The sequence below is a fragment of the Mus musculus genome, chromosome 14 (assembly GCF_000001635.26).
Source record: "Mus musculus strain C57BL/6J chromosome 14, GRCm38.p6 C57BL/6J".
Lineage (NCBI taxonomy): Eukaryota > Metazoa > Chordata > Mammalia > Rodentia > Muridae > Mus > Mus musculus.
The window spans coordinates 66,846,090-66,864,072 of NC_000080.6; the positions used below are offsets into that span (position 1 = coordinate 66,846,090).

Consider the following 17,983-nt stretch of genomic DNA (forward strand, 5'->3'; position numbering starts at 1 on the left):
GCAAAGCTTACTTCAAACCCCCTAGGGACACAGGAAGCCTGGGCTGGCTGGATGCCTGGGTCTTTCCCTTTCCCATGTGTATATGTGCCCACAGGGGTGTAGGGGTGTGTGTGTGTGTGTGTGTGTGTGTGTGTGTGTGTGTGTGTGCTCTCACGTGCCCATGCCCATGAGTGAATGTATATGCATGTATATGGAAGTTCATGCATGCACGTAAGGCCCGTGTTTGAGCAACATAGAGGCCTTTGGGCAGCTTAAGGGAAATAGAAGACACTTCCCAATTTTCACCACAGTCTGCCAGAAATAAATTCTAGACAATGAGCAAATTACAGAAAGAATCAAGAGATGTGATAAGTCTGTGGACCGAGGACAGCCTAAAGATTTTCCTCATGAGGCTAGGTCCACCCTCCCTGACCAGATTGAGCTGTGAGCACCAACAACACTGAGCATGGTGACACGGGGTGGGCCAGCCAATGCCTGGGCTGGCCAGATGAGGTGGCTGGAGAAATATGTCATTCATGACACTTCCTCTGTTTGTCTCAGTTTTCAGTTGCCCTGGGCTACAGAACCACAGAGTGGGTGCTGGCTGGCCAGAAATAAGAGATTATGGGGCAGGATAGAACATCATAGGAGAAAGAAGAAGGAAGGAAAGAAAGGGGGAGAGAGAGAGAGAGCAAGAAATTAAGAAAGAAGAAAGAGAGAGGGAGGGAGGGAAGGGACGGAGATAAAGAGAGAGAAAGAAGGAAAGAAAGAAAGAGAGAGAAAGAAAGAAAGAAAGAAAGAAAGAAAGAAAGAAAGAAAGAAAGAAAGAAAGGAAGGAAGGAGAGGAGGGGAGAAAGGAAGGAGGGAGGGAGTTAAGTGAGGAAGAAAGAAAGGAGGAAGAAAGGAAGGAAGAAGGGAGGGAGGCAAGGAAAAAATGAGGAAAGGAAGGGAGGGAGGGAGGGAGGAAGGAAGGAAGGAAGGAAGGAAGGAAGGAAGGAAGGAAGGAAGGAAGGCAGGCAGGCAGGCAGGCAGGCAGGCAGGCAGGCAGGCAGGCAGGCCAGCCATATGCTATAAGGCTTCTATGTACAAAGAATGCGATTACCTCAGTTTCCATTGCAAAGGTTCCTTGTCCAGAAGACAATCCAAGGATAGACTTGAGGTTTTAGACTTCCCCTTAGCAGAGACTAACAGTAACACACACATTTACTTATGCAAAGCTGGGTCAGGATACTCCCAGAAACCCAAAGGCCACAGACAATAACAGGAAAGAACAATGTGCCAGTCAAGGAGAAGGGTCATGTGTACGTGTCCCTAGACGTCCACACAGAAACACTACAGCCTGATGACAGTGACTCGGCTGTGAAAATATGGATTGAAACAAACCGTACTGTGCTCACACCTATATGTGAGGACATAGTTTACGGATAATGCATGGTTACCGTAAAGAAAGGAGCACTTAGTTCAAATACGAACCACAGAGCATACAGGAGCCGATCAGTACATCCCACCCTCACACAAAAGCTGCTGTGCGGCTGGCTCCCTGTACAGTCAGGAATAGATCGGTTTTCTGGGCTTGGAGCTAAACTAAGAAACAAAAACAAAAAAGGCTGGCCTCCCCTGTTTGTTCCAACATTGCACAATGCCTCTTACATCCCCTCCAAACGAAGTCCAGCAGGGAAGGAAGACTTGGTGAGGTCATCTGTTGACTGGGCTCAATTTAAAGCCAAAAGGAGGGGTGGGGGAGGGGGCGGGGTGTTTTCTTCCTAGGAACCTGGACTGAATTCAAAAGTCCAGCACAAACCATATCACAGCCTCACTGGAGCCTGACACAGCCACTGCACTGGCCAGTGTCTCCCTTTTCCACTGGGGATGACGGTTCGATGGGCGTGTTTTGTCCCCAGTTGGTTAGAAAGACTGAATAGGGATGAGCCAATCTGGACAGCGTCTGATAACGAACACTGTTGGATCCTGATAAGGGGCCTCTGCTTAGCCTCCAGGGGACACCCATCAGCACCCCATCACACATAAATAAAGTATGCGCTCACAATAATACAGGCTCACAATATGCTCTCCCGGTTTTCAGGAACAACAGGGAAACCCAGACCTGAAGCACAGCTTCAAACGCAAAAGCACCTGAAAACTGAAAAAAAAACGAGGGGAACCACACACGCAATTTATCCAACCAGCAGAAGAAAAGATCTTTCTTGTTCCCCATCCATACACATAAATATAATTTAAATACAGTGCTAAAATAGTATAGTAGATAAATTGTTCATCACGAAAGTTCTCTCGTTAAAATAAAGGGGAAGGGGATCCATTAGACACAATGGTGTTTGCCTATAGTCCTAGAATTCAGAAAGTGAGGCAGAAGCTCTCTTGAGCCTATGAGTTTTAAGACCATTCTAGGCAACAAATAACAAATAAATAAAATAAAAATGACCTAATTAGGGCTGGTAAGGTGTCTCAGCAGGTAAAGAAACTGGCTGCCAAGCCTAATGGCTATTCAGTCCCCAGGGCCACATGGTAGAAAGCGAACCAACTCCTTCCACTTTTCCTCTGAAAATTAAATTTTTAATAAATTTAAATTAGGAAAGTAAAATTGAGGGTAAAGAGAGTTTGGGTTTGTACTTAACTGGTAAATGTGCTTAACAGGTGCAAGGCCTTGGGTTCAAAGCCCATGACCCAAAAGGGAAAGCAACACCCAACTGGCCACACAGACCAGACTGTCTCCCACAGATACACTGTGAAGACATCCAGCAGAGTAGCAGTTTTCCACAGAAGTTTGTAATGACTACACACTACCTTTTCCTAGAGAGGAAGTTACATGTTCCTTAACCAGTCACTTCATTCATTGTGGTTGACTTGATATATCCAGTAACAGTGCTATACTTTTTTTTTTTTTGGTTTTTTGAGACAGAGTTTGTCTGTGTAGCCCTGGCTGTCCTCGAACTCACTCTGTAGAAAAGACTGGCCTCAGAAATCTGCCTGCCTCCGCCGCCCAAGTGCTGGGATTAAAGGCGTGCACCACCACTGCCCGGCAGTGCTATATACTATTTTAACTATGACCATTTTGTAGTTTGTTTTAGTATCTACCCAGTTGTGATCTCCTGTCTCTCTTTATCATGACCTTTTGGAGCATTCTCATCTCTTACCATCGTTTTTAATCTCCCACCTGACCTTCAGACACACACATGCAGCTTTTGAGATTTCTTTTTAAGATTTTTACGTGTGTGTGTGTGTGTGTCTGTGTGTGTGTGTGTGTGTGTGTGTGTGTGTGTGTGTGTGTGTGTGTGTGTGTTTGTGTACACCTGTCTGGAGCAGGAAGAGTGCCTGCACATGAGCCCTGGTACACACAGGGGGTGTTGGTTGTCCTGGAGTTGCATGCAGATAAGAGCCACCAAACATAGGTGCTGGCAACTGAACTCGGGTCCTCCGCAAGTGCAATATACGTTCTTAACTGCTGAGAACCACCTTTTGATATTTAGAGTCTATAGAAAGTAATTGCAGAACAAGCTTTCTTTACAGCATGCAGTTTTTCTATGAACGATGCATTTCTTTTCCCTTACTAAACTTTTCTCTTAGGCAGCATATGTAGTATTGTGTTCTTAACATCATTAATTTTATGTCGCTACTGTAAAAAGGATACTTAAGTTATATTTTCCCATTGGTCACTTATGGCTTATTATAGAAGCTTTTAGCCCTAGTACATATTTTCAAACTGGTCACTTCAATAAACTTCTCTTTCTAGCAACTATTTTCTTCCATCAGTCCCTTTGAATATTTAAGGACTGCGTTGAGAAAGTGCCTCAAGAACTGTATTTTCTTTGTCTGTGCAAGCAACATTCCGGGGGCGACCCAGCTAATAATACACCTGTTTTCTCTGTACCACCTTGAACTTATCACATCAGGATGAGCAAAACCGGTTCAAAACCCAAGTTGTCAGCTGAGCAGGTACATGCTGATAATCCTAGCACTGAGGGTGAGGGTCGGGGCACACAGCACAGCGCAGGTGAACCCTAAAAACGACACAATGAAGGAAGAAAGCCACCGGCAAAAGCACCGAGATTATGATTCTACTTACATGAAGTGCCCCAAATAAGCACATCTGTACAGACAGAAAATGTATTCACGATTTTCACGTGTGGGACGACACAGGTGACCTCAGCCCTGGCTAAACGCCAAGCCCCCTTTCTTCAGCGCACCACCCAAGAAACAACCGTAACAAAGACAATCTACATCTGACATCCAGCTCACTACATCCTCAAGGGACAGAATGACCAGGCGTCACAGCCGGGACTTATATGTACTTTCTCCTATGATCTAAGATAGCTGACTCTCTCCCTAAGCTGGAGGCTGTGTCCCACAGGAGAGATGTCCCACCAGGGTGGTGAAGAAGGTGGCACTCGGGCTGCCCTGCCTGGAGAAGCTTGGAGCTCAGCAAAGCAAAGGGTCTTCAAAGGAAGGCAGAAAAGCTGTTTCTATAGATGGTGGGAGTGGGAGCACGGCTATGATTTGAATGAATACCTCAAAGCTCACTGAGTTCCCCAAAGTGAATGTGTTTAAATTTCCATCCTAGATTTTTATGTTGACGATGTGTCAGAAGCAGGGACTTAAGGAAGTGGTTAGACTAGAGGTTATAAGGATGGGCCCCCATCAGTTAGTGATCTTGTAAGAAGAGGAAGAGAGGACAAGGCTGACCATATCACACCATGTAACACCTCCCTCCCATGGCTTTGCCCTAGCCCCACTACCCTCTCCAAATGCCCTCACCATGTTCCTGGATTTCCTAGACTCTCACCAGTGAGCCCCAAACCCTCTGTTCTTTATAAAGGACCTAGTCCGTGCTATTTAGTTAGAGCCATAGAAAGTGGCGGAACACAAGTGGTCTCCAGTAGCCACACGGCTGAATGCTCTTAACCAGAGAGAAAAATCAGGTGACAAAGAGAATGTGTCTCTGGAACAAACAGGACAAAAGTCACTTCAGGACAGTGAGGAGCACTTTGAGTTTGAGGAAGGGGTGGTAAAACAATTCTCAACAACACAGAAGTCAGATCACAAATCAAATTTAGCCTCCAAATCTCCCAGAGTCAGACATTCCTCTAAACCAGTTGGGCTGTCAGAGGAGAGCTGATGGACTGCCTCGCTCCACCTCTGTAACCCACCCCAGCCTCGTGCCCAGTTCTGTCTAATCTACCACACCCTGAACCCTCTCCTAAATGCCAGGAGGCATGAAAGGCCTCCAACAGGCAAGGAAAGCCAGGGGGAAATAGAGGGCTTCTTGCTGGAGCTAATAAGCAACAGTCTATCCCAGAACTAAGGTCTCCTGATTTTCTCTAAGATGCGTCCTTGAGAGATGGAGGCCTCAAATTCTTTCCACTGCACCTCATGTTTCCTTAGTGAATCCCTGGGATAGCTACACAAAGGAAAAAACAATGCTATGAGCAACAGCCCAAGCCCAGACGGTGGTGGGCTCCTCCCTGTCCTCGGACTCCCACCCCCAACAGCAAAACACCATATTCGAGGGTTGTTTGCTTCACCATCAGGTATAGGGAGGGATGAGCTGATAAACCTCACAGAGACTTAGAAAAGAGGAGCCCCAGACAAGGTCAAGGATCCTCTGAGGGCAGTTGGCTCCACCTGACATTGAACAGGGGCTGGGGCCTCTCCCAAGTGGGATTCACTTAGGCTGGTGAATTCATAGCATAAGTCACTATTGGGGACTGCTGTCCAAACAGCACTCAGGAATGCAGGAGAAATCTAGGTCATGGAGGCAGGGCTACTGTGGAGAGACCAAAGGCAGTCGGTAGACCACCATGGTGGCAAGCCTCTCCCCACGGGTGTAGCCTCCCTCTTAGTGGGAGATGTCCAATAGCTGATCATTTTCGCCCTCTATATTACAGAAAAGGGAAAGGCACTTTGAAGTGATGGTTGGTTGGAAATGCAGGATAAAGCCTGAATACTAGAATCTTCCTGCTGCTGGCAAGACAGGGGACTGGACAGAAGCCTGATGCTGCCGGCCAACTCAAAGTAAGTAAGGGATGTGCTCAGGGTTTCTGTGGCGTTCACGCACATTCTAATTGTTAAAAAGCAAGCAAACAAACGAAAAAATCAAACCCTTTTAGCTGAGAAAACAGCTTATTTGATTAAGTGCTTGCCGTACAAATCTGAAGAGCTGAGATCAATCCCCAGAGTAAATGCAGAAAATTTGGACGTGGTGGTGGTCAATAAAATCCCAGCACTGCAGATGTGGAGCTCTGTGGACCTCTAGTGCTGGCTGCCTCGCTTCCTTGCTGCGTGACCTCTCTGACTCCTATCTGCACAATGTCGGAGCTTGGATCGGAACCTTAGCTAGACTCACAGTAATGAAGCAAGTCCGTAGTCATCTCTGGGCTTCCTCCCAATCCTTCAGTCCTAGCTGGGTAGTCAGCTCTTGACCTTCAAGGTCAAAGGGAGGACAGGACAGGAAATGAGGGCCCAGGGTTTGCAAATTCTCAGAGCACTTAATTAATAATCTCTACTTGCAAATAAACTTTCTTCCCGGGTATTGTATGTCTATGGAGAAGGTCCAGAAAGCATCTGTGAGGTCATTGGCAGAGCTCGTCAGAGGACAAGGGAACAAAACAGGAGAGCACCTTAATAGTCCACACATGCCTTCCTTTGTTTGGGTCAGTCTGGCCTGCACCTTGCCCCGATGTTACATTAATAGGAAATAGGTTGAAGTGCATCCATCAGACAGGACCTTAAATGTTTGTCCTTAGAGATGTTCCACGGAGTTGCACAAAATGACCCAACACACAACCAAGACTCCTTACTTAAGCTGTGACTTCCTATCAGGTCCCCAGTTCAAACCCTGAAGAGAAACCTTCTTTCCCTCCCAGGTTTAATAGTGGCTGTATTCAGCCTGGCTTTATCTGTTATGATTTGTATTGATAATGAATTAAGGTGCAGAATAAATAATGATAGTAACAACTACCAGCTAAAGAAGAACAGTAGAGGTGTCTGCTATAGCACCTTCCGGAACCAGCCACTCACGGCACCATGGGAGCCATGATGTCATCCTCTGGTTTGATGCTATGAGACAGGAAGACACAGCCCGCAGTGTCCACCCAGAAGAGACAGAGCTCTGCTTTCTGTCAGGCCCTTCCCAAGCCCACTTCCCTGAGTTGTAGGCACTATATGACTAAATGGTTCCTTAGCCAAAATACCCACTGGAAAGGATCTGTCACTAAGGCTGGCAGAAGAAAGACTCGGGACTGTATCCTAGGATCCTCACCAAGTTACAGGACAGGAGGGTGGAGCAGAGGATGCTAGTACCAGCTCATGGCGAAATGGACACTAAGATACAGACCAGGTAACAGGTCCACCATGAAAACCACAGGGCTCAGTGTGCACAGCAGCTCAGAAGAGGCGCAGCACTGGCCTTCTTGGATTTCCAAAGACAACTGAGATCCAGTGAGGAAAGTGTCCTGGGCACAAATTTACATCTACAAAGCCAAGAGGAACTGCTTTACATAGGCTTCGCCACAAAACAGACTTTGAACTCTTCCTGATCTTATCAAATACTGTGTCTCAGCACACATTCAGGCAGTAGGTGACTGCATCCTCCATTCGGAAGAGACAGACAGATGACTGATGGGAGAGACAGTTTCGATGAATGACAGACAAGACACACGGATGGGTAATTCAATAGATTATAAATAGGTACAGACACATTTAATACTACAGTAAATTACAGAGATGCCAATAAACACAGTAGATCGATGCATATGTGACAGATTAATTAAAAGAGATGAATAGATAAAAGACAGACAGGAGATAGATGGATGGGTCACAGACTGAGCTATGACCTGGAGAAGAGTAGTGCCCCCCCCCCAAATTTCTTATGTTGAAATCCCACCCCTAGGAGGATAGCATTAGGAGGCGGGGCTTTAGGAAGTGATCATAGAACTGCTAACGCTGCCATAACTACCCCCCAACAATTTCCACCATGTGAGGGCACAGTGTCTATAACTCATAAAACAGGCCCTCACAAGACATCACATTTTCTCATGTCTTGATGCTGTACTCCCCAGCATCCACAACTCTGAGAAGTAGATTTCTGTGGTTTATAAACTGCCCCATATGATATTTTGTCATAATAGCCCAGGGTAGTAGGTAAGTAGGTGTGTGTGTGTGTGTGTGTGTGTGTGTGTGTGTGTGTGTGTGTGTGTGAGAGAGAGAGAGAGAGATATTTCCCAATAGATTCAACAGATGGCAGATACATACATACATACATACATACATACATACATACATATATACATAGATACTTAGGTTAGATAGATAGATAGATAGATAGATAGATAGATAGATAGATAGATAAAGATAAGTGGCAGATATATATTATAGACAACTTATAGATTACAGAAAAAAGATAGATGATAAATATAGGCAGGTAATAGGTAGACGTGGATTGCTAAGAATACATAGCTGAGAGACACTGGGTAGACTAACAGATGAAGATGGATAAACTACATGAGAGTCACACACACCAGAAACATCACAGCAACCATTTGTAAATAGCATGTTTTTAAAAATGCACAAATCTCACTTATTCTGTACATAAGCGTGAGAGAACAACCTAGCCATTCTCACAGATGTAAAATTGCTACCTGGAAAGACATTAGGATGGTGGCTTCCAAACGTCGAGTAAGTAGCACATGGGAAAACCAGCTCAGAGCTGGTTCTTGGTGCTCTCCTGATACTGCCTGTCACATGAAGCTCATCCTCTGAAGTGGCCAGTGAGTTCCTCCTAGCCACAAGAGCGGAGCTAGGACAGATCTCAATGGTTGCCCGGAGTACCCTGATTCTATGTCATTACCAAGATCATTTGATTCCTTGCACGCAGGCTCCCCACAAGCAAGGACTCCAGCTCTGACCTATCATTAGAGGGAGACTAGGTCATAAACACGACTCAGTCAATCTAAGACTGCAGAAACGCAGCACAACGGGTGGCCCACGGAGCTGGAGATGGCAGTCACCAAGCCAGCCAAGGTACTTCTGCCACGTGCTCCTCTTATCCCAGTTCCCACCCACTCACTTTCCCACTCACTCCCTATCCTAACCAGTGCTGGGGAAGGAGCCAAGTGAAACCTTTTAGACACCAAGGACAGCAAACTGAATCCGGAGGCTCCTTTCCAGTTGTTTCCCAAGATTCTTGAGGCACTGGCTATGCAAGCCACACCCCCAACCAGGCCATAGCAGTGAAGCCCCTCCTCTTGCAAAGAGAAGAGGGCAGAGCAGGAAACAGAGCCCAGAGGGAACCTCTGGCTTCTAGAGACCTGTGTGAACTTATATTCATTCAGTCCACTTCACCAGAAGATTCTGTGTCTGCAGTATTTAAAAAAAAAAAAAAACCACTCCCCAGGGGGTCTGAATGTGCAGTCAGACTCTTTAATTTTGTCCAGAGATCACTGCAAAATTCTCTTTGCTGGAGAGGCCTGGGCCACCACGACCCCACTTCAGGCAGCATCCGCTCTATCATTAGGGGAACATTCAGTCACATTGTAAAAGGGCTGCCTCCCAAATGGGTTAACCAGAAAGAACCCTAATCTCTACTCCCCAGAATCCCCCTTTATCATTAACCACGGCAGTGAGGCTGACTAATGGCAAAGAATCTGAATGAGTGGCTTCACCCAACAACGGCAGCAAATCTGAGACAGAGCCCTCAAAGCCCAAAGAAATAAGGGAAGAAGTAGAAAAAACAAAAACAAAACAAAACAAAACAAAACAAAAAACAAAACAAAAAAAAAAACTGGCTGCTCAAAGAGGTAAAGAACCGTAAGGGAGTGACTTAGGACAGAGCTATCAACCAGGAGGAAAACAACACATCTCCTGGCCCACCATGCCCCAAGGCACTCAGTTTTGTTTTTTAAGTATTATGTACCACTTATTGTCTGTGTGTGTGTGTGTGTGTGTGTGTGTGTGTGTATCCTGCATGAGCAGCTCTCTTTCTCTCTCTCTCCCTCTCTCTCTCTCTCTCTCTCTCTCTCTCTCTCTCTCTCTCTCTCTTTCTCTCTTTCTCTCCCCCCTTCCCTCCTTCCCTCCCTCCCTTCTAAAATCCTCAGGCCACTTCATTTGCTCTCTGCTTTGCGCTGATGGCTGAGTAGTTTCTTTCTCCTGCCACCATGCTTGCTTGCTGCCAGGCCTCACCGCTATAATGAACGCTTATTTCTCTGGGCCCATAAAACAAAATAAGCCGTTCCTCCTGTACGTTACACTGGTCATGGTATTTTATTATAGTGACTGAAAAGTCACCAATACAGAAGCCAGAGGAAGTGCTGTTCTCCTGCTGTTGTTCTTCTGGAGTTCACTCTCACTAACGGGACGGATGGAAAGTTCCCAACAGTCTGAAAACTCTGGGGAAAACTGGGGAGTTCTGGAAGCATCTCAGAGCTGAGACTCTCCCAGGTCTGTGTCAAGCCCCAGGAACAGAGCAGAGACTGGGATCCAGGAGGAGGGGGACGTTTCAGGAGATGGAGACCATCCCTTCCTAAGCCGGATTGATTGACCCTTAAGGCTATGTCTGCCAGCTCAAAAAGAGGATACAAGAGAGACAGCCAGGGCTCCTTCAAGAGAGAATCCATTGCAGACATGATTTCTGGACCATTGGGAAGACCTCTGCTCTCCTCCAGGACACGTCTCCCTATTGTCCTCAGCAACAGATAGCAAGTGATTGGCCCAGCCATGGACAAAACCTTCCAATCCAGCCACCCAATGACACCTGAGCAGGTCTAGAAAAGGCCTTCATGTCCTTAGGTGAATGGTGTGACTTAATCCATGTGAGGCTTGGGAGAGATAAGAAGCTGGGGGGTGGGGGTGGGGGTGGGCAGGGTGCACCCACTCGGACAGTCCATTGGATAGCGTGGCTTTTCTAAATCAGACCACAGGCAGATTCTGTGGTGACAACTTTAGTCCTGGACTTGGAAACTTCAGTGTGATGTGGTTGGGTGTTCTCTAAACACTTTCTAACCAGAGTCAAATGAGCCCTACAAAGGGAATAATCAAAGTATCTATTACAGACACAGCCAGCTTACACTGTGTGTTCACACGTAGGCTTGCCACTGGCGGGGAGCAAACCCGAATGCCACATGGATGAACAAATGACAAGCAACGGATGTACCACAGTGGCACTCCTGAGCCACGTCCTCTCAAGTTTCCTCCATCCACCAAGAGGCCTAGGACAAGCCCAAAGGGTCCAGCAGGGTCTCTAGGGTCATGTGACTTCTCCTACAGCTACAGTCCTCAGAAAGCAAGCTCTCTTTGCTATGCAGACCATCATGAGCACTTACCCAAGAACAGGTCAGGGAAAGAGCCTGCCTAGTCCACAACCACAGGCTTACACGCCTGAGCTCTGGGCTCTCCCCAACTGCTGGCAGAGCTGAGCATGGCACTGGTATTGGTGGTGGGTGGTTTGTGTGGCTAGAGCAGCCTCTGTCATCATAGTGAGCACAAGACAGGCGGGTGTCTTTGAAACACACCTGGCTCAGTCACACAGCATCACTCAAATCAAGGCTCCTTTGAGTTTTCTTTTATTTATTCAGCCAGCTAGCCAGCCAGCTCTCATCCATCCCTCTTAGCACTGACACTGGTTGGGTGGGAAACTTGAAAACAAAACAAAAGGTCTCAAAAGACACACCACAAGAAACTAAGTGTCACAAAGGATGAGATAAAAGCCCATCTTTTGCCAGGATTCAAAGAAGTTATAGACTGCAGGCAGAGGGCACCGATGCTGAACCTCAGAGGGAGTAAGGATTCTCATAGGCAGACGAGAGGACAATCAAGAAGTCAATGGGAGCCGGGCAGTGGTGATGCTTGCCTTTAATCCCAGTACTTGGGATGCAGAGGCAGGTGGATTTCTGAGTTCCAGGCCAGCCTGGTCTACAGCGGGAGATCCAGGACAGCCAGGGCTATACAGAGAAAGCCTGTCTCGAAAAACCAAAAAAAAAAAAAAAAAAAAAAAAACCATGGGAGTGGAGGCTGGGTAGCAGGTTAGCACCACATTGCAGATAACTTGGGTTGTGTTCTCTGAGGGGACCACTGAAGGATTCAGAGAAAAGAGACAGCAAGAGCAAAGCCTGGAGAGAAAGATTCCAGCCACAGAGGGCTGGGGTCAAACGACAGGAACAGAAAGCAAATGTGGAAATAGAGCAACATGCACTAGAACTCCTGAAGATCCAAGGAGACTCTGGGAACCAAGCCAGCGTAACCATGAGGCAGTGCTCTGGAATTGGGCACTGGAGACACAGCAGAGGAGTCACCGGGGTGCACTGTGCCCAGGTTCCACACCTCCAGGAAAAGCCTTGAACTTAGGTCAGCACAGTAACTTCTGTCCTTGGAGATTTGTCCTGAGAAGCCAGCACGGGCTTCGGAGAGCTCAACTGTGCTCTGTATTCACGTAGTAAATCTGATAAATCAACTAATCCCGGGTCCATTTTTTTTTCCTTTTATTTCATCTTACTGAACATGTGTGGACTTTTCTTGTCATCAAGTCCTGTGCTGGTTATTTTGTTGCAAACTTGACAACACAGAGTCCCCTGGGGAGACAGAACCTCAACTGGAGAATTGCCTCCATCAGATTGGCCTGTGGCCAATGATCAACGTGAGAGGGCCCCGCCCACTGTGGGCAGCACCATCCCTAAGCAGGCAGGCCTGGGCTGTATAAGAAAGTCAGTTAAGCGCGAGGCAGAAGGAGCAGTAAGCAGTATTCCCCCAGAGTTTCTGCTTGAGTTGCTGTCCTGACTTCTCTCGAAGATGGACTGTGACCTGGAAGCATAAGTTGACTTAAACCCTTTCCTCCACAAGATGCTTCTGGTCATCGTGTTTATCACAGCCACAGGAAAGCAAACTAGGACACACCCTGAAATAACACAGCTGGACAACAATTTCCTCCAGCATTTATATTGTTATCAGGCATTAGGAATAATTTAGAGGTTATTCCAAGTCTCCAGGAAGTTGTGTGTAGGAGACATGTAAATACTATGCCATTCTTACATAAGAGACTTGCGTGCTCTCAAATTTTAGTATCCTTGTGGGGGTCGTAGAACCAATCCCCATTTCTCTAAAGCAGCATTCCAGTCACCCACACAAGCAGCCACCTCCAGCCACCAACCACCACGACTGTGGGGCCAGTCTGGATGCCACCAGCTGATTATGTCTGGTGTCTCTGCCCACCCATCCCTGGACAGAAAGGGCAAAGGGCACCCTACCACCCTCCTCTGGGTCCCTCACAAAGGTCCCATTGTGTAAAGCCCAAGAGGAGCTTGGCTTTATGGTAATGACATGTTCTGCTAGTAATCTGGTGATATGTCACCTTCTTTACACTGTAACATTCGGCTGCATCTTCTTCAGCAAGTAGAGCCTTGCCAGATGGAAACAGAGCCTCCAGGGACAGAAAAACCAAAGCCAGCAAGGAGAGAGGTGAAGATTCACCCCCCTGTGCAGCTGACAGGGATTAGAGGAGGTGAGAGGAGGAGAGGGAGACGGGGTGGGCAGTCTTTGTAGCAGTTCACCCAGCTGCCGTTTCTACAACAGCCAGAGGCTCATCAACTGAAAACACCCAAAGCCTTCCCTTCTGGCTCAATGTGTATCCAGGAAGCTAGGGGGCTCTTTAAAGAAGTGTGCCCTGAGTTCCTTGAAGCTATGCCCCTGCCCTGCAGAGCAAGCTTTGGCCACACACTTAAGCCAAGAAGAATGTATGTGCACCCAGCAAGCAGAATACAGGGGAAATAATCTCGATTTCTCACCTGCACATTACAGCTCCTCTCCAGGGGAAAGGCAGTGGGCTGCTGAGTATCCTGTCCTCATCAGCAACCATGATGAAGTTTTTCATGAGTCACTGGCATTTTTTCACAAACTACAAAATTTGACAGAGGCTGGGTGTGACAGCTCGGAGCACACCATATCACCTGATTACCCTCTGTCTTTCCCTTTCCACCTTTCATAAGGTGTGGCTCTACCCAGGTTTTACAACCTGTGATTCAAACTCAGGACCTCAAATATGCAAGTTCTACTGCTGAGAGATAGGCTTGGCCCTTGTTCCATGAGGTTGTTCGTTCATCTGTTCGTTCATCGAGCCCCCTTGCTATTAAGCCAAATGGACTGCATCTTAAACCCAAACTGGCGCTATCACATGCCATACCAAAAGACAGAGCCAGCTGTTGTGCCCTCTCCCCATAGTGATCATCGTAAGGGACGGTGCCTCCACCCAGGGAAGGAATGAGAAGCCCACAGGTACTGAGTAAGGGAGTGAGACGGCCAAAGGGACGTCAGGGTAGCAAGAAGGGATATGGCCTGCAGCAGGGGAGGGATGGGAAGGCACAAGTTCCAGCAGACTGGAGCTGAAGCTCAGACCAAGTGCAAGGAGTGAAGGAGCAATGGCAGAGACAGGAGGAAGTGATAGGTAATGCATGCCAGGCCCTCCTCTGGCTTCCCAATAAGTCTGAGAGGAAACAAGCCCTTCTGCACCTGCAGAACAAAGTACAGGTGGCTACAGGAAAATAGATACATAATTATGTTTATATATATTTATATATAGCTTATATATAAATAAGTATATTTATATAAATATATTTGCATATATGTATATATGAGTGTGTATATGTATATATGTGTGTGTGTGCGTGTGTGTATATGTGTGTGTATATATATATATATTGCATTGTTAAGTGTGGGAATGAGAAGAAAGTATTAGCTATGTAAATACTTACTGTACAGATGAGATCTAATGCCCAGCAAGTTCATGCTGAGAAGAGACCAGATCCCTAGACTCCTGATTCCTAGTGAAGGGTACTTTCCTGTCACAGAGGCATGGCAATGCTTATTGTAACCGACCACTCCCTGGGAAAATGTTGTCTGTGGAATGCTAATCCACAGAGGCCACAGCACAGGCCTCCTTGGTGTCCACTTCAACTCAAGGCTGGTTACCACCCTGATTTGGCCTTTCTATCTGATATTAGAGTGGTCTGGATTTCTTTTGGTTCACTCAGAAAAAAAAAATGGGGAGGGATCAGGAAGTGACCGCTCAGTCAGTGGGATGCCAAGAAGCCAAAGAGACCAGCAAGCCAAGATGGGGCTATCCATGAAAGGCTCTCCCAAGAACGTCACTCCCAAGGCAGAGCGGCAAGAACCACCCCTGGAGGATCTGTCTGGGAACAGAGGGCTGTCCCCAACACTTCAGACTGAAAACCAGGATGATAGGAACAACAGGGAGCTGGTTCTAATTTAAAATGCAGGAGCCACAGGACATTACGCCTCTGGTTTCAGGAAAATGATGAGACCCCCAAAGCCACAGTCATCACTGAAAAAACACCCAGGAAGACAGGCCTCAAAAAGCACAAACTGTGGGGCTCTTTCAGTGTTGGTCCCAACCCCGCTAAACTTTCCCTCCATGACACAGAGAACTGACAACGTCAGTTCTTTCTTTGGACGTCTTTGGACAACGTCCCTTTCTAACAAAGGACTCTGCTAGGCCACTGTGCAGCTCCTTCACCTCCCCCAGCCCACCAGTCAAAAGGCTTGCTGGACTCAAACCACTCACAAGCAAGCTCTGAACACAGCTGCCTTGTCTGGCGAATACACTTTAGACTTGGTTGAATCAAGAACACAAAACCCTGAGAGGGACGCCATAAAAGCACACCACTGTGGGTGCCTACAGCTTTCCTATCTCACAGACAAAGCATATCAGTGGGTCTTGTTCCCAGCACAGTAGCCCATCTCATTCAGTGTCCAGAGCAGAATAGAATAGTACTCCCTTGATGGACCTCCCTGTCATTGGAATAGAGGTTTCAGTCGAACACGCCATTGCGTCTGAGTGTGGTGGCATATGCCTATCACCCCAGCATTTGGGAGGCAGGGACATGAAGATCAGGAACAAACCTCAGGTATAATACAGAGGGATTGAGGCCAGCCTGGGCTACTTAAGACCTTGTCTGAAAAAAAAAAAGAAAAAGAAAAAACAAACAAACAAAAGAAAAAAAAAAACAGAAAATTCTTCCCTATTCTATCTTCATTCTGAGAAGAATCCTTATAAGTTTTATAATCTAATATTTATGACTTCAAATGCCATACTTTCATAACCCAGACACATTTTGAGGTCAAGGAGGACAAAAGTGTCAAAGACAATCAAGCAGCTAGGCCTCCTCTCATCCTCTACCTTTTCGTAGAAGCTCACCATCACGTTCAACTGCAGGAACAAAGCTTAGGAGAAAGTAAGGCTAAGGAAATAAAGACAGTTCACTCTCTGTGGTCTCCTTATTGGGTAGATCAAACCTCTGCTCCGTTCACCCAAGGGAAGATTCTAGTGTCACAGGCTCATTTTCAGACTGCCCTGAATCCAGGTTAAAACTGATGGCGCCCAAGTCTTACTGATCATGGTGGTTCCCCCGGCCAGGGCCGCCTTGGTTCCCTGGAAGAAGTCATCAGCGGATGTCATTCCCTGGTCAGGCATCTGGAAGCGAGTATGCACGTCAATCCCTCCGGGAATCACCATTCTGGAGTGGGCTTCGATGGTCTTCACCCCTCCTGGTACAATCAGGTTTTCTCCTATTTGCCTAAGAAAGCAGAGTTGGTGAGAGAGAGGTGCCAGGGAAATGTGGAACCAAATTGGATCTGACAATCTGTTTTCATTAAACTGTAAGCATACCTTCCCTGCACGACGAGTGCTTTTTGGGTTGTTACTCTAATCTTTCATGGGAGCCCCCGCCCACTCCTCATCCTCATTCTCACCTTCATGCAGAATGAACTAGGAAGCTAGGCACAGGGGCTCATATAATCCCAGCGCTTGAAAGGCTGACATGAGAATTATATCTAGTTCAAGGTCAGCCTTGGCTACAGAGTGAGTTCCTAGCCCACCTGGACTAAACCCAACGGTAACTTACACGAGGCAGCAAATTCCCCATTCAATGCCAAGTTATCAGAAACCTCTAAGATTGAATAATGACAAAGCCCCAAAACACTTGCATAACATTCGCTCCGCCATCTCCCGACAACCCCCATTCGGCTAGTTTTCCAATAACAACTCACTCTAGAGCTGACTCTCTCTCCCAACATCTGTTTGCCCTATTTTTCCTTTTCAATGTGGGAAAAATGGAGGTGGTAGAGTGGATAGAGAGAGAGAGAGCAAAAGCAAAAAAAAAAAAAAAAAGGAAAAAGTAAACACTGTAATTCCAGCAACTACAATGTGGAAAGCAGGTGCTCATGGACTCAGATAAAGGTAAGAAAACAAACATCCATGGTGGCGGTGCTGGGGACGCTCATCATACCCACTGGGGGAAGGGGGGCTTGTGGCGGCTCTTTCTGTTTGTGAGGTTTTTGTGTGTTGTGTTGTATCTGAGATAGTGTCTCTCTCAGAGCCCTGGCTGCCCTAGAACTCACTATGTAGACCAAGTTAATCTCAAACTCAGAGAACAGCCTGCCTATACCTCCGAAGATGTGGGATTGAAAAGTGTGTGCTACCACACCCGGCTGTAGAGTTTTATCCTTGAGACAAGATCTCCTCATCCTATTAAAAAAAAAAATTTTTTTTTTTAATTTTACTACATCTTTCCACCAATTTTTAAAAAGAAGAATGAATAAAGGAAGAGCTGAATTTCTCAGACAAGTGAACTATCCTAAAAATAGTATCATCAGGCTGTTCCATTCCAAGCCAGTGTCCTTCAGCCAGACCCATCACACTCTCCTATGACTGGGATGCCAAAGGAATAAGAAAGTCATAGCCTGTGATTGCTCAAAGCTGGGACTGTTACAGACAAACACACATGGAGAAAGCATTAGCTATGGAAACACTAAGATCCATTTTGGCTTCCTAAGTCAGGATATGAGCTTCCAAGCAATCAGAGCCTGTCCAGCTCGCCCTTCTCCAGGCTCACTTGCTGCTGGAGTTTGATGAACACTGCTTATTTACAAGATGTCATTCCCTGTGATGTTTGTCTTTGAGCAGATGTGCTCTCTCTCTCTCCAGAGCCTG

General features: G+C 46.7%; 1 protein-coding gene across 2 annotated transcripts in view; it reads right to left on the minus strand.

Moving 5' to 3' along the window:
* Dpysl2 (dihydropyrimidinase-like 2) overlaps window positions 1-17,983 on the minus strand; it is a 108,178-nt gene that overhangs the window by 43,226 nt on the left and 46,969 nt on the right. For both annotated transcript variants that reach the window (NM_001378767.1, NM_009955.3), the window contains exon 3: window positions 16,384-16,568. In NM_001378767.1, the coding sequence (NP_001365696.1) occupies window positions 16,384-16,568 (185 nt within the window). The remainder of the gene's footprint in view (window positions 1-16,383; window positions 16,569-17,983) is intronic.